Source organism: Centroberyx affinis, unplaced genomic scaffold (genome assembly GCF_046629955.1).
Source record: "Centroberyx affinis isolate AG114_WGS23_722 - 3 ecotype Tasmania unplaced genomic scaffold, CSIRO-AGI_Caff_v1 ptg000194l_1, whole genome shotgun sequence".
In the NCBI taxonomy this organism is placed as follows: domain Eukaryota; kingdom Metazoa; phylum Chordata; class Actinopteri; order Beryciformes; family Berycidae; genus Centroberyx; species Centroberyx affinis.
Genome location: NW_027278887.1, coordinates 158,239 through 173,556, shown reverse-complemented (window position 1 = coordinate 173,556; position 15,318 = coordinate 158,239). Strand labels below are relative to the sequence as shown.

General features: G+C 42.0%; 1 protein-coding gene across 1 annotated transcript; it reads left to right on the top strand.

The window, feature by feature from the left end:
- The first annotated feature begins 1,545 nt into the window (after positions 1-1,545).
- Positions 1,546-14,719, top strand: sh3glb1a (SH3-domain GRB2-like endophilin B1a). The gene is given in 10 exon segments (XM_071538140.1): positions 1,546-1,810; positions 2,304-2,324; positions 2,326-2,446; positions 3,452-3,580; positions 4,699-4,832; positions 6,109-6,201; positions 10,394-10,483; positions 10,875-10,975; positions 11,099-11,333; positions 13,178-14,719. Coding segments are annotated over 10 exon segments (1,095 nt in total). The 5' UTR covers positions 1,546-1,747; the 3' UTR covers positions 13,286-14,719.
- The last annotated feature ends 599 nt before the right edge of the window (positions 14,720-15,318 follow it).

Here is a 15,318-nt window from a genome sequence, read left to right as displayed (position 1 = left end):
TGCAGCGTTCAGGTGCTACTGGGAAAGTCCGACATCCGGGACTTATAAGTCTGTTGCATTCACATTCTACTTTGTTGGAAAATCAAACCCATAAGACCAACGATAAACGAGCATGGATGTCCTGCAGCTTAACAAGCTTATTTAACAAACTTAATTTAAACAAATGTTAGTTATGTTGGTTAGTCTGGGCACATACAAATGTATATAAGTGTTTTCTTACCGCTGACTGACACAATACTGGATTTCTCCGCCATGATGTGAAGGTTAAAGGTCATCGTTCCAAATTTTCTGACTTCATCATCTGACTTTGAATGCCATTCATGTGAAATTTCCAAGTAGGAAATTAGTTTTTCTGCTATATCTGATGTGAATGCAGGCTCTAGCCTATCTATAATAGCCTACTATGGATTCTTGTGTGGAAAAACATAACATGATCTGAGGGGAAGTTTTCATTAAAACTTTGTAGGTAGACTTTGATTGTGTGGACTATACATGCATGATGTTATGTAGCCTATGCATTTATCCCTGACAGGTCAATAAACGCCATTTTCCAAAAAGATACCTGTTGACATCCTGTGGAGGGTAGCTGTATACTTTACATATGTCTAGTCTGCCTAAAATGACAACAGAAGAAGAAAGTGGAGCCGCAGAGCCACCCCCCTCCCCACACACACGCACACACTAATCCCTGTGCCAAATGCTGCCTTCGCAGTCTCCTCGCAAACACCAACTTCAAAGTTCATAAATCAAATTGTCGGTACGTAAATCCTTTTGGTTGGACATAGGAACAAAATTACCCTGCAGCAAAAGTAGTTTTATGGTGGTCGTTGTTTTATTTTAGGAATCAAGTGTTCTCTTCAACACCGAGACAACAAATAGGCACAAAAATGTGTGACAGACAAAAGTTAAAGAGTGAAAATAGAAACATACAACAATACAAATCATTTATATAGAATTCCAAACAATAACATAGCAATAATACAGCACTTTTCATCATCATTCCCACGGCTTTCATGCTCCCCATCCCCTAAACATCTCGGCAACTCGGGTATTATAGAATTTTTTCTTGGTCCCCTCTATCTGTAATATAATCCCGATGTTTCCGACAGAACACGAAGGCAACAAAGGATGTTCAAACAAGGTAGAATTTCGAAACAAGAGAGCAACTTGGCACTTACTTCCGTCTTCGGTTAAATACCCGGTTAAATTTGCAAAACAGAACAGACCGCCTCAAATTGACCCAATGAACTGGTCAAAGATTCGGTCAAAGACTCGGTCCATTATGTTTCTATTAGATCAATCCCCGTTTGATTCAGTTGTTTCACCGCAATATTTAGTTTCCTAGTGTCGCGCATGAAAAGCGAGAGCAACTTTGTTCAGCGGTAGTATGCGTTTCACACATGCGCAGTAGTCAAACAAAAACTTGTCTTGGTGAGGGGCTATACCTTTTGTTAATTATTATAATTTTTTGTATCAAATACAATTGGAACTCTGTTTTTACTGTCGCATCCAATTCCGCTGTATGTAGATATACGCATGTGCGAGATCTTCTTTTTCTATCGCGCACTTGTCTCTACAGGGCGGAGTAGGGGGATTTCCCCCTTGTCATTATACTATCTTTGTCGAGATCAACAGCTGGGTGGAACTCCGACAAAAAGTTGCTTCAATGACATTTTCTACAGGGATGGCAGTTTGACTCCGAGACTAGCGAGCTGTCTAATTGAGTGTTTATTTTCTACAATATATCATGGATTTCAATGTCAAACGATTAGCAGCAGATGCTGGTACTTTCCTAAGCCGTGCGGTACAAGTAAGTTTTACCCTGTTGTTAATGGAAATTGATGTTTAATTAGAGTAAGCTAGCTGCTAGCTTAGCCGACCAGTTGGCGTTAGCTAGCTTGCTAAACACTGTGTCTGTTGTTGGCTAAGCAGCCCGTTATCAACTGAGAGTAAACCCACTCTTCCCGTGGCTGCAGTTACAATACAGGGTGTTTCAAACAGTACCGGACACCCCAATCTCCTTTGTAGCTAGCTAGAACCTCTTCAACCAGTCAACACATCCCTCAAACAACAAGCAGGCCTCAGAAACCTTCAGTTAGCTATAATCACTACCGGTAGCCAGATCAGTTTGAGTAATTAAAGTCAATGTTATTTTGTGCAAAACACATCCGGTCCGACCGACATGGTAACGTTAGTTAGACACTTTCAACATGGAATATTTGCTTGACACGTGCGTTTAGTAAAATATCGCTAAATTGTCCAGGCAGTGTGTGCAAGATATAATCCCACCATTTCTGGGTCAGTTTACAGAGGAGAAACTTGGCCCAGGCTGAGAAGACAGAGTTGGACGCCCATTTGGAGAACCTTTTGGGCAGAGCTGAGTGCACCAAGCAATGGACAGAAAGGATTCTGAAGCAGACAGAAGTCTTACTACAGCCAAACCCAAGTAAGACCACACACTGACCCTTGACTGGGTCTGGACTGACAGACACAAATGCTGAAGCACTGGACCCTCTCCAAATCATACACTCGCCATAGCTCATGGAGAGAAAGTCACACCAAACTCCATTCAGAAATCTGTCACTTTAATGCTGCTTCGCTTATCAACAAACATGCACACTTCGTAGAACATGACTTAAGACCTTTTACTAATTGTTTATGTCCTCTGGTAAATTCAGCATGCACGTGATCCCCCCAGCAGCTCTTCACTTCACTAAAATCTCAGGAATTGCCTCATGCTGCATGCTACCGCCCTCCACGGTTTGTTTTGGTGGAGGAAGATTGTGAAATACCAGGCAAACCAATTCTGAATGTTGAAATTTTGAAATATATGAATTGAAATATATTTTCCTTGGTGTATCGGATGTATGCCGCATTGAGGAGTGGCTCTTACTGATTCATAAAAGTTACATAATTAAAGTAAATTTTTCACGAGGTGTGCACGTTTGCTGATAAGAAAAGCCACATTAAAATAACAGTGTCTTAGATGTAGTTTGATAATTACCAGTGTCTGTGAAGTCTGTAAGCTCAGCTGTGCATCCTCCTCAGCTCACACCATGATGCCACATTGCTTAAACTGCAGCTGTAGCACCACCACAGCATAGGCACAACAAACACAGGCAGACCAACTGCTGGTACCCCAAGGTCTCTGTAAACATGATGTGGTCTGCTCAGTCTGAACGATAATTGAATCATTATTTGACATACTTTTTCATATTTAGATGCAACATTCCTCAGACTTTATGCTAATTGTGGTTGTCAATATGCATTTCTGAGCTGTGACAATATGACATATTTTTTAATTTTTTTTTTTTCATTGCCGTCATAACTAAAGCTTCTTCTTCAGATTCCCAGTGTGAGCTAGGCTGGGCCCTCAGTGTACTGTCCTGAGGTCACCGCCTCAGTACAGTCTTGTGACTTAGTAATTGAGTTTTCCTCTTATAATCTGCAGATGTCCGGCTAGAGGAGTTTTTATACGAGAAGCTGGAGAAAAAAGTGCCCACGCGAATGAACAACCATGAGCTGCTGGGCCAATCCATGATAGAGTCTGGGAATGAGTTTGGTCCTGGGACCGCCTATGGTGAGTGACACAGCAACAGAGAGAGAAATCAACACTGACTTTCAGCTGAATTCTGGACTCTATAAATACTTTTGCTGGTACCTGTGTCCAGTCTTTTCTGTTATGAAAGCTACTTTGGCAGCTAGGAAATGAGATTAACTTGGTTGGCGTAACTCTGATTCCATAAGACACAGTGGCTGGTTGACGAAAGAAATCTCCTGCTTCACACACAAACCTTCAATTGTAGAACAGATAGGAAGAAAAAGGCCCTCTGGTAATAATATAGAGGAAAGAGCCAACAAAGATGACTTGCCTAATTTTTTAACACTTTTTTGAAGTGCCATGGATCTCTCTTATTTCCACATGATTATCAGACCGCTCTTCTGTTATATATTGTTATAGATTTGAAATATCAGTATGTATAATGATCCAATGCCACAGCCTATCTCAATGTCAATTAGGGATGGGACGATATATCGAAATTCCCCACTGAGCAAAAGACGTGATTTCAACGTCACGTCTATGCTTTAGCTCTCATATAGCCCAGGATCATTACGGCTATGTATAGACCTATTTTAGACCAAGCAGTAAATACATTATTACAATGAATAAACATCTGTAAATACCAAAAATATGCACCAGAGAAGTCCTGTAGACTAGCCTACAAGATAATTATCTGAGCACAAGAAGTAATTTCAACATTGCGTCTATGAGTAGCTCTCATATAGTCCACGATAATATTGTCTATGTATAGACATCTAATAAACTTTCACTTTTCAACCCCATTTAAACTTAATTCAGCCTAGACGGCTATGGCCATTTAGACGTGTTTTAAACGTCTAATCAACGTAAAATTGCTCAGTGGGTCAATACATTGCAATACAAAAATGTGACAATACATATTGTAGGTCAGAAAAATGAATCGTGATATTAACTCCATTTTATTTTGCTGTAGTAATCACAAATGAGATGCTTGCCCATCACAGTTTCACAAGCTCGCCATCCAAATTATATTATATGCACTTTGTAATGACATTTTTAAATTGAAATGAGATCTGCCAATGAGACTCAGTTGCCATATTATGTAGTTCCGTGTTGTACTGGAAGTAAAGTGTTGTGTCTGATGCTCACCTCTGCAGGAAATGCTCTGATAAAATGCGGAGAGACGGAGAAGCAGATTGGCGGGGCAGAGCGGGAATTCATCCAGAGCTCGGCCATCAACTTCCTGACACCTTTCAGGAACTTTCTAGAAGGCGACTTCAAAACCATCCTGGTGAGTTGGATCGCTGGCTTTCAGTCAAAAAATAGTGTCGCTTTTCACTGGACTTTGACCATTTATCTGGAACCAATTGACAAAACTACTTTGGCTATCGGCCAATATAGCCTAGTACAGCCATCATCACCATACATCATATTGAACACTGTCAAAAATCCTCAATTCAGTCAAGAAATGAAAAAGCATCTAATTTTAAATTGTCAAATGTGTAGAGACTCTTTGTATGTCATCAAGAGAAAGTGTGTTTGATGAAAAAGAATGTCAAGCTCATTTGTGCAAGCAGAGGAAATGCCTTTCAAGTTTGTGTTGTGTCCCACAGTTTTGGGGTTTACATCAATGCCACAGACACCAAGCCTTCCTAGCAGGATCAAAAATTTAAGGGCCCCTTGTTCAGAAAACACCTTTGAAGTTACAGTGAAGGGACAAAAAATACCAGCGATAATTAGGGGTATTCGTTTTTGCATTTCACCCTGTTCACATCTTTTCTGTTGCGTTGTCAAACACTCGCATGTGAATGCGACTACTGTCCCCTGTGGGCCACCGTAAGGGATTTGTGGGAGCCAATGACCAGAGGATTCTTTGTAGTGCATTGTGGGTGAGAATAATGGGGCGGTTTTTGATCAGAAAACTACAGCCCGAAGCAGTAGAAAAATGTCGACCCCACACAAACCACTGCATCAGCAAAAACTAGAACAACCAATATGGTAAAAAAAAACTCAACAATGGAGGGGCGGAAGATGGACTGGTTGGGGACAGAGAGGGGAAAAACAAATCTTAGTGCAGCAAATGTAGTGTTTATGTATCAGTGTGGAATGAACAGAGTCTCACAAATTGAGGGTTTTTTTTGTCAGATGGTTGGTCGTGTTTCTTTTGTGAAGCTTAATTCGCTCAGCAGAGAAAATTGGGATGTTATTTGTGGTATTATGCTGCTGTTGCTTTTGCTGTTGTTCCTTTGAAAGTCAGATGGTTACACTGAAATTGCATAATTCTACTGAAGCATGCAGAACACGCAGTTTGACGCTAACGTACTGTAATTTGCCAACATAAGACTATTAATCAAACGCTTCCAAATATTCTGTACAGTGAATGCGCGGTTCCAGTAAGAACCCCTACTTTGTTATTCACTCTCTCTGCCCCTGTGAACTGAGTCACAACAGAGCATACAGACCAGAGAGGCTCCGTCCGCAAGAAAGCAGTGACAAAATATGCAGCTTGGATGTGAGGAGTCAGACGCATTTTTTGAGGTTTTTATTGTCCTGTGTTTTGTGTCCAGAAAGAACGGAAGCTACTGCAGGTCAAGCGCTTGGATCTGGATGCGGCCAAAACCAGGCTAAAGAAAGCCAGGATGGCTGACGCTAGAGCTGTGGTGAGGACACACACACACAGACACACACACTCACACTGTGTCAAAGCAGCATTGTCATTTCTTGTATATCCGGATGCCTTTCAGTTACATTAACGCCGATTACGAGCAGCATTCGTAAATTCTCCTTTCTTCAAAATTATCAGCCACTTCCCTTTCAGAGAAAAAGCTATCTGGGCGTTTCCCTCTTGTCTTTAAGTCGGATGTCACACAAGTCACAACTGACGCACTCCGAGTTACACAACACCCAGTGGCCTATGGGAAGTCAAGACTTCCCCTTTTCTGTCCAGCTGATGTTCTCGCTCTGCTGTGCCCTTTTTCTTCTTCCCGCATCTTGATTTATTTTCTCTCTCCTCCTCTCGTGTCTTTGTCCTACATAGCGTTCCTTCAGATTTGAGCCTTTGTTTTGCCTTGCCAAATTTAGCACAGGAGCGATCCCCGCTATACCCCAAGCTTAATGTTTCAGGGAGAGGCATTTTATCCACAACGCCATCTATCATCCGATTACTGTGTCACGTGGGCCGCCAAGCGTCGCTAAATTAACCCAGCGGAGCATGGCAATTCATGTCAGTGTTGAAAACCATCACAGCTTAGGTGGAACTTGAATACAAAGTAGGGTAGGCGGGTCCCTGGGGGATTTGCAGGTATGTGCAAATTCCCAGTAGATCAGGAAACTGTTGGGGGAATACCGTGATGAAATTCCTCCCAAGGCCTCAGTTCTTGGCCAAGTCTCTTTAGTTCTATCTATCAACTGGTATCTCAGTAAGGCTCAGGCAAATCATTGTTTGTAGGGTGACATGTGATTTGTAGTATTTGTAGCTTCCTGGAAATACCCAGCAATCAGAATTTTCTGGTCTGGGACATTCCTTGCAGTCACACTTGGGGCAGAAACAACATATGGATAAGGCTAAAGTCGGCAGGGGAATCGGGACAGGGTCACTTCCAACAGCCCAAGTGCCCTTTCTATTCATCTGAATGGATTGCAAAGGATAGATAGATAGATCTTTGTGGAAATTCTAAATGCGTACATACTGGAGATTGATAAGGGACTTAAAATCAGCCGTCTTGTGATCCACTTTCTGGTCATGCATGGAGTCTTCTTAGACTCTCTTAGAATGTCTCAATTCATATGATCTAGACTCACGGCCATAAAAGGTTGTGAATACAGTTAGAGCATTTTGAGTATTCAGTTTCTATTCAGTTTCTATTCAGTTTCTGACGTCTTGGAAGTGTTGTGGTATCTTGTTTTTCTGGTGAGAAATCAGGACAGTCATACAAACTTACAGCCATGTGTTCCTTATTCCCATTGGTCCAGGTTTCATCTACGTGTTTATTTCAGTTGCAAAAGTCCAACTGTCTGAATTTGATGAAACTTGCAGAAACCCTGTCATGAACCTCTAGTTGAGAAACACTGCTCACTAGCTGACAGTGTCCTGGTCCTAAGATTATATCCTCAATGATCATGGTATTTACCAACACAGTTAAGAGTTAGCTAGTTTAAGACAACTTCTTCTTGAAAGTAGCCTGCATCAGAAATTTAGTATGAGTGATGGGCCAGCTCTATTCGAAAATGGAATTATGCAACTACTCAACTAAACTGCTGTTATTCGTCTACAATTTCCACAGTGTTATATTAGAGCCAGGGATGGATATTTAGAATTTGGGCACTAACCCAACAAAGCTATTTGGCCACAATCTCGTCTACACTGAAACTCTGGCTTTCGAGGACGGGACTAGTGCAGACAGGAACATGGTCCCGACTCCCGTGAGCTCAAATTTCCTTCCTCCCCTTCAAAAACTATACTATTCTCCTTGGCCTATTCAGAACCGTTGAATCGGCCAAGTTGTTCCTGCACGTTTTGTCACTATACAATTTAAGGTTTCCTATAGCATTGTTAAATGGCAGGGCCAACTAGTGGTTATTAAATCCAGTCTGTTTAATCTCCACAAACAGCCATGTGTCCTGTCAGTGTCCCTGAGGAAAAAAACACCCTAAAACACTGTCACACTGTTAAAAAACAATCATTGGCAACATCATACAGGGAGAAATCCATCATAGCAGAGGAACAGATACTGATTTCCCACCAACCATAACCTCAATAGACCAGAATGCAATGCAGTCACAAGACATGTTGTTTTGAGTGACTCTCCTCTAAGCTCTCTTGCCGTTACTGTCACTGTCTCTATACTTATGCTCTCTCCACTTGCACGTGAAACCCAACTGAATGCAACAAGCCCAGGTGAGTTCTCTGGGGGTTGTCGAAAGGCGTTCTGGGAATTGTAGGAAATCACCAATCGAAGCAGAAGTAATCAAGGCAGGTTGAGGGGAAAGGAAAATGACAACACTTCATCACAAAATAACTCCTGGAATGCACTGAACATCACAGATTGATACATAACAGTGGAAGAGTGTCCGAGGGTGAGTTCTCCTTGAAATCATCATGGAGGAAAGTTTCAGCTAAATGCTGAAAGTGTAAATAGTAGTCTCTACATGTTAATTCTGGCCTTAGCCTCAGTCTAATCTCTTTGTTTTGAAGGCTGATAGTGCATTGGCACCCCTTGCCTTCCTTACAGGAATGGCCTGTTGACCAAACAAAGCAATCGCAACATCGCAAGGCAAATTCCAAACCACACACTGACCCAAACTGTAAGACACATCACCAGCAAGCTCTACGAAATGAGAGTTTGAGGTTGTTTGGTACTGAGTATGGTGTTTTTGTGTAAGCATGCAGTTCTCTTGCTCACACACACACACACACACACACACACACACACACACACACACACACACAGTGTAAGGATGTGCTGTGTTGGCTGTGGCTGTGCAGCAGCTGTAGCTCTAACTACTGTGTCACTGTTTTCAAAACGCAAAGCAGCAGATGTGAGCAGAGGAAGTGACAGAGGTGAGTGGAATGTTGGGGCCATCTTTGAACTGAAAACACACGCACGCACACACACACACACACACACACACACACACACACACACACACACACACACACACACACACACACACACACACACACACACACACATAAAACCAGCCCCCTGGTAGTAGTGTCAACAGCTGCCGTCTCTCCCTTCCCCTTTGCCATTCCATTTCTCTCTCTCCTCCATGACGCATACTATCGTACCACATGGAAAACCTCGAGCCCTTTTAGGAGAGACCTACAAGAACCAAATCAATGCTCCTCCCTTCCTCCACACCTCTCTAATGTAAGCTGTAGAGAGTGCGGGACAGTAAGACCATTGTCCTTGTCAGTCTCAGCTCCGGACCATATGTTTATTGGACTTTTCCTCAGTTAGCAGCTCTCAACAAGCCATTGTTCCAGCGGGCCTCGTATCGAATCCTGTCGCTCAATATGAGGAAAAGGAAAGGTTTCCCTTGTTCCACTTGTGACCGAAACACCATGTTAAGTCATTGCGTATCCCTTCCTTTCCTTTTTGACCCACCCTAAGGATCCTTCAAGCTGCTCTTGTTAAGTCTGTCATTTATTATTTGCTCTTACCAACTTTCCTGGCATTGCACCAATATAGAAGTTTTGGGACTGTAGCTAATGATAGCCGGTATTAGGCTATCTGTCGTAATAGAATATATCTAAATTTGACCATTTACATGCCAAACAATTTGAAAAAATGTAAAATAGTCACTGTTTTCCCCAGAATTGTATTCTTGTCAGGGTGAAAAAGCCTCTGAAGCAGCATTTAGACCATCATGGGACACTAAATCTCTCCATTGAAACACAATAAAACATAGCGATGCATACTTGTGTGGAATTTGATCAAAATGTCTCATTAGAATCAATTCAGGTTAAAGGCTTCCCATAGATAACCAGTGTAATATTGATCAAGTTTACAATATGTAATCAATCAAACTGCATCATATCCATCATATCAGAGGTACCAGTATAGCAGTCTAACCCTAATGTGTTCATTCACTCTTGTTTTTTTTACAAATTTGCTATACAAATTTGACAAGACATGGTATTTGTAGCTGCCATCCTTTACTGCACCCTTATTACTTTCTTTACTGGCACCGCGTTCCGTATGTGGCAAAGAATTTCATTTGCAGTGGCTTGAAACTTTTGTTTATCGTCTACCCATTCATGTAACTGGGACACACTGTACATGTTGGCTTTACCCTCCAAAAAGCCAGCTTTTGCCAACCGTGTTCCCTCGTGTCGTCGTTCCCCAGGCAGAGCAGGAGCTGAGGATGACCCAGAGTGAGTTTGACCGGCAGGCGGAGATCACCCGGCTGCTCCTGGAGGGCGTCAGCAGCACCCACGTACGTAACCCAGCTCACCCCAAGTTCCACCTCATCACCTGTGTCGGATTTCCTCCCCACTCTCTCCTCCACCTTAGTGTCAGACTTCGAACAAAGCCAATGAACTAGATTAGTGAAACTTACACGCTTGTCTGGGTGTCTTAGCATGTAATATAATAATTGTAAGTGTCTTCTATGATACGGACAACACCGCCAATATTTTAGCATCACCTTTTACTGAGATGACAAAGGGTTTGGAGTAGAATATTGTTACATGTCTTAAGTTTATAGTGTTGCAATCTTGAAAATGGGATAAGAGATATATCGGATTCTGCTTTTGTGGAGCTTAGGTTTACACATGCAGGGAGTTTAATGAAAACCAATGAAACTTCTCTTCTCTACACATCACCAGGCACACCACCTACGCTGCTTGAACGACTTCGTGGAGGCCCAGACCACATACTACGCACAGTGTTACCAGTACATGGTGGATCTCCAAAAGCAGCTGGGCAGGTAAGACACCAGAGCCTCCCCCTCCTTTGTCAACAATAGCTCATGTACCCAGGCCAGAACAGTGCGGCAGTCATTGCAACGCGGCTCACCCCTCTCCTCTCCTCTCCTCTCCTCTCCCCGCAGTTTCCCCTCCTCCTTCTCCAACAACAACCAGTCGTCGGTGTCGGGCGGGGCCAGCATCTCGGTGCCCACCATCCCGGTGTCGGCCTCCCTGCCCAGCCCGTCGGCGGGCCGCGGCGCCTCGGCGGCGTCGGGCGGCTTCAACGAGCTGCGCGGCTCCAGCGGCAGCCGCAAGGCCCGGGTCCTGTACGACTACGACGCCGCCGGCAGCAGCGAGCTCTCCCTGCTGGCTGACGAGGTGAGCCTGCAGCAACTACTACCTGTTCTGGTAGAGTTGCAGAGCTTATTGTAGTTGACTGAAACAAGCCTTAGGGGGAGGGGGGGGGGACAGCAATATGAGGAGATCTGACTGAATTTATTTATTTATACTTGTACGTTTATTTGATTTAGATTGGATGTAGAATTTACTGTATTTTGTTTTTGAACACATTGTATTACTAACACTTTGCTTACCAACAGATTATCTTTGTTTTGTTTGTTTCATTGTTTTCATTTTATTTATTTTTTTTTATTTGTGAACTTTTTTTTTTTTTACAACATTTTAAAGGAATAGTTCACCCAAAAATGAAAATTCTGTCATCATCTACTCCCCCTCATGCCAAATGAAACACAGGTGAAATTTGTTAGTCCATGTAACACACAGGAAGGTTGCCAGCACAACTTGGTAGCAGCCTTCTCCAAAACAACTGAAGTCAATGGGGACCTGTTCTTTAGAGCTCCAAAACAAAAACAGCCAAACAATCACACTGTGAAAAGAAAGACCTATACACCATTATTTGTTGCAAATCAATCAGCTGTAGTTAAGATTTGCACTAAATGATGGTGTAAATATACTGTAGGTCTTTTTGGAACTCTGAAGAACTGGTCCCCACTGACTTCAGTTGTTTTGGAGAAGGCTGCTATGGAGTTGTGCTGGCTACCTCCCTGTGTGTTATATGGACAAACTTCACCTGTGTTTCAACTGGCATGAGGGGGAGGAGATGATGACAGAATTTTCATTTTTGGGTGAACTATTCCTTTAATACCAGTACATTGCTTTCTAGCACCAGAAATTGCAATAGTTAAATATAAACAAAACATAAAACAACCATTTTAAAAAAGATAATTAACATTTCTGCTAATTACAACAAGGAAACTGAGTCTAAATCAGTGCTTATAGACAAAGATGTAATGGCCTTGGCTACTGGGTGCACAGAATAGTTGTTGTGATTCCGGACTTCTGGATTTCTTTGTTATTTTTTGACTTTTTCTTTTGGGCATCCAGGCTTGTGTCTATAATGCTCCTGCTCCACGGCTCTGAATTCCTCTGCTTTTCTTGTCCGTCCAGCTGTGTATTGTAACCACATCATGCACCTTCACCCAAAGACTGGTAACCTGGTCCTTGTACAGTAGCCTAGGCTCATCAGAAACAAAGCCGCTCCCTTTCCTGGAAAAGCAATGAACGGTCAACAGCAAGCCTGCGGTTGACTAACAATGAAACATGATTGCGTCATTCGATTAACTAGTGCTGCTGAATGCCTGGTCGCCTGTCATAATACAGCAGGCTTTATTGGCCTTATTGCCATTTCACACATTTGGCATCTTTGACAACAGGAAAAATAATCTTTAAATTGAATGACGAAGCTGCTGCATGATAGAGAGCCTGTAATGTAAGCTGTACAGTCAAACAGCTATTTCTAATATCAAATCAATGTGCTGGTAACAGGCCAATAACACACATTGACGTTGCCATAAATAGACTTCACAGAGTGCACCTTTTGCACAGAAAATGCAACACTTTTTTTTCTCACTTTTTTTTTTTTCACCTTGCACTTGTTATTTAGAGTATCTGTGATGAGAACTGAAAAGAAATATAGATTTTTTTTTTCCTGGAGTTCTACATTTAATAAACACCGTAGGCAATACAGTGTCGGCTGGAATATCCACCGCCGCAGCCTTCTCCTTTTTGCAGAACCGAAACACCGTGAAGCGCGCTGACTTCACACGCAGCCCTGGCTGGGGTATAGGCACCCATAGGCGCTCATGTTGCATCTACCGTATCCACTCCACCGCCTCCCTCACCCATGCTCCCTGTCCCTGCAGGTGATCACGGTCAGCAGCGTCCCAGGCATGGATTCAGACTGGCTGATGGGCGAGCGCGGCAACCAGAAGGGCAAAGTGCCAATCACCTACCTGGAGCTCCTTAACTGAGACCCCTCCGGACGTCCCGTGACATACAAGGTCCCCCCACCCTCCTCCACCCCACCCCTCTGTAACCTAGCTGTGATTTCATATTTATACCGTGTGTTGCGGGGGACAGGGCCTCACTTCCACTTCCATTCAGTCAACTTCAGCGCGACGAGTCCATGTTTTTAGTCCAGAGCGAAGCGTTTTTATTTGTATTAAAAAAAAAAAGGAGAAGGAGTGAGAAAGATGTAGCAGAGACTCTCAACTCTTCTTATCGTTAGAGCTGGAACGAATACATTTGAGTGAAGGGAAAGGAAAACGGACCCATTCCCTGCTGTGTATGCAACCGCCGTATGTTTCAAAAAAAAAAAAAAAAAAAAAACCCGCTTCCATGCCTTTTGTGTCCGCTGCCATGCGATCTGCAATACGTGCCAGAACTTCTCCCAAAACTGTATATGTTTTACAGAATTTTTTTTTATTTTTTTTTTTATACAATATATAACTCAGGCGGTGACCTAAATGCTTTTGATGTGATTTTATTTTCACTGCTAATAACAGTCCAGTTTTCGCAACCGGCGACATACGAGATGCAGAATTTTGTAACGTTCACAAAAAAAAAAAAAAAGCACTTCGATACGAGCCAGATGCTGATTATTTTATTAAGTCTTATTTTATGATTGATAATCTCGCGGTGCAGCAGCCTGCAAGGTTACCATAACATTTTTTAAAAAAATAGCATCCGATGTAATGTGTGCCAACTTTTTTTTTTCACTTGGAGCCTTACTGGACAGTGAGTGAATGAGGTCAGAATAAGTCCACAATTGCATGAAGCACTAATTGATGAAACTCACATGCCAGATATTATCTTAAGTGCCTGTGGGAATATTTCCTACACCGTAAATCCAACGTTAAGCCGGACTAGACTGATGGCCTTACTAAGACTAAATGCCTTTCTTGTATCGACACCAAAAGTATTCCGACTAACCGCCATTTCAATCTTCTCTTTCTTCATATTGAACCCTAATATTTCAATTAAAATTCACTGAGAATTGATGACCGGCATTTCCGCGCTCTCCATTATTTTTGGGAAAGAGTGTCAGCCAGATGACAGGTATTATCTCTTATTAAGTTATTGCAGGGGATATTGCTCATAAATATGCAACAGGCTCATGTGGGACATGTATATTGCCTCTGATTTTTGTTTACTTTGAAGCGTCTTAAAAGTTAAAAAAAAAAAAAAATAGATTGACTTTTTTTTTTGCCTTTACTAACATCTCGCCATTTTCCCTACGTCCAGCTCTGTCCACATAGAAGTAAAACATGTATTGTTCAATTCTGGGAGTTAAAAAAAAGTATATTATTACACAGCTGCTTTTTGTTATGTGTGTAACTGACATGATAGCATACAATTGTAAAATAAATATATGCAATATGATGCATTAAAATGAGAAAATATCACTGGTCTGGTTTGAGGTTTTATTCTGTTTTGGTGTGGGTGGAGCAGCAGCCAGTAGGGGGCAGAACAGGCAACAGTCTGTATACTGTGTGGATTGTAACTGGCATGCGTCTCTGTTGGTACATCATAATAGAGAAATTCATATTTTGCTTGGCCCAAATGTGGAAATGTTTTGCCCGTGACAGGATGTGGGATTGAGACACCAGTGAGTTCAAGAGAAATTGCACCTAATTCAGAAAAGTTGTGCCAATGCCAGTATTGTTCTGTATTTTCCAACATAAACAGCATAAACTATAACCCAGAAAACCAAGATTCTTCATTGGAGAGACTTGAAAGTAATGTTAATGATTTATTTATTTTTATTTTTTTTAAACCCAAAGCGGTTTTATTTCAAAGATGCACTAACAATTCAGAACTAGAAAATGCCTACAGTATATTCCAGGAAAATCAATCTTGGTACTCTTGGTGTTTTTCCCCTCACATTCATTGTCAGTAAAACAATTTAATTACAGACTGCAGAGAAAAATGTTTTTAGGGGATGGAGGAAGTGTCACTTCAAACGTGCTCAGTATATCATTTTAACATCAAATCATCACCATAT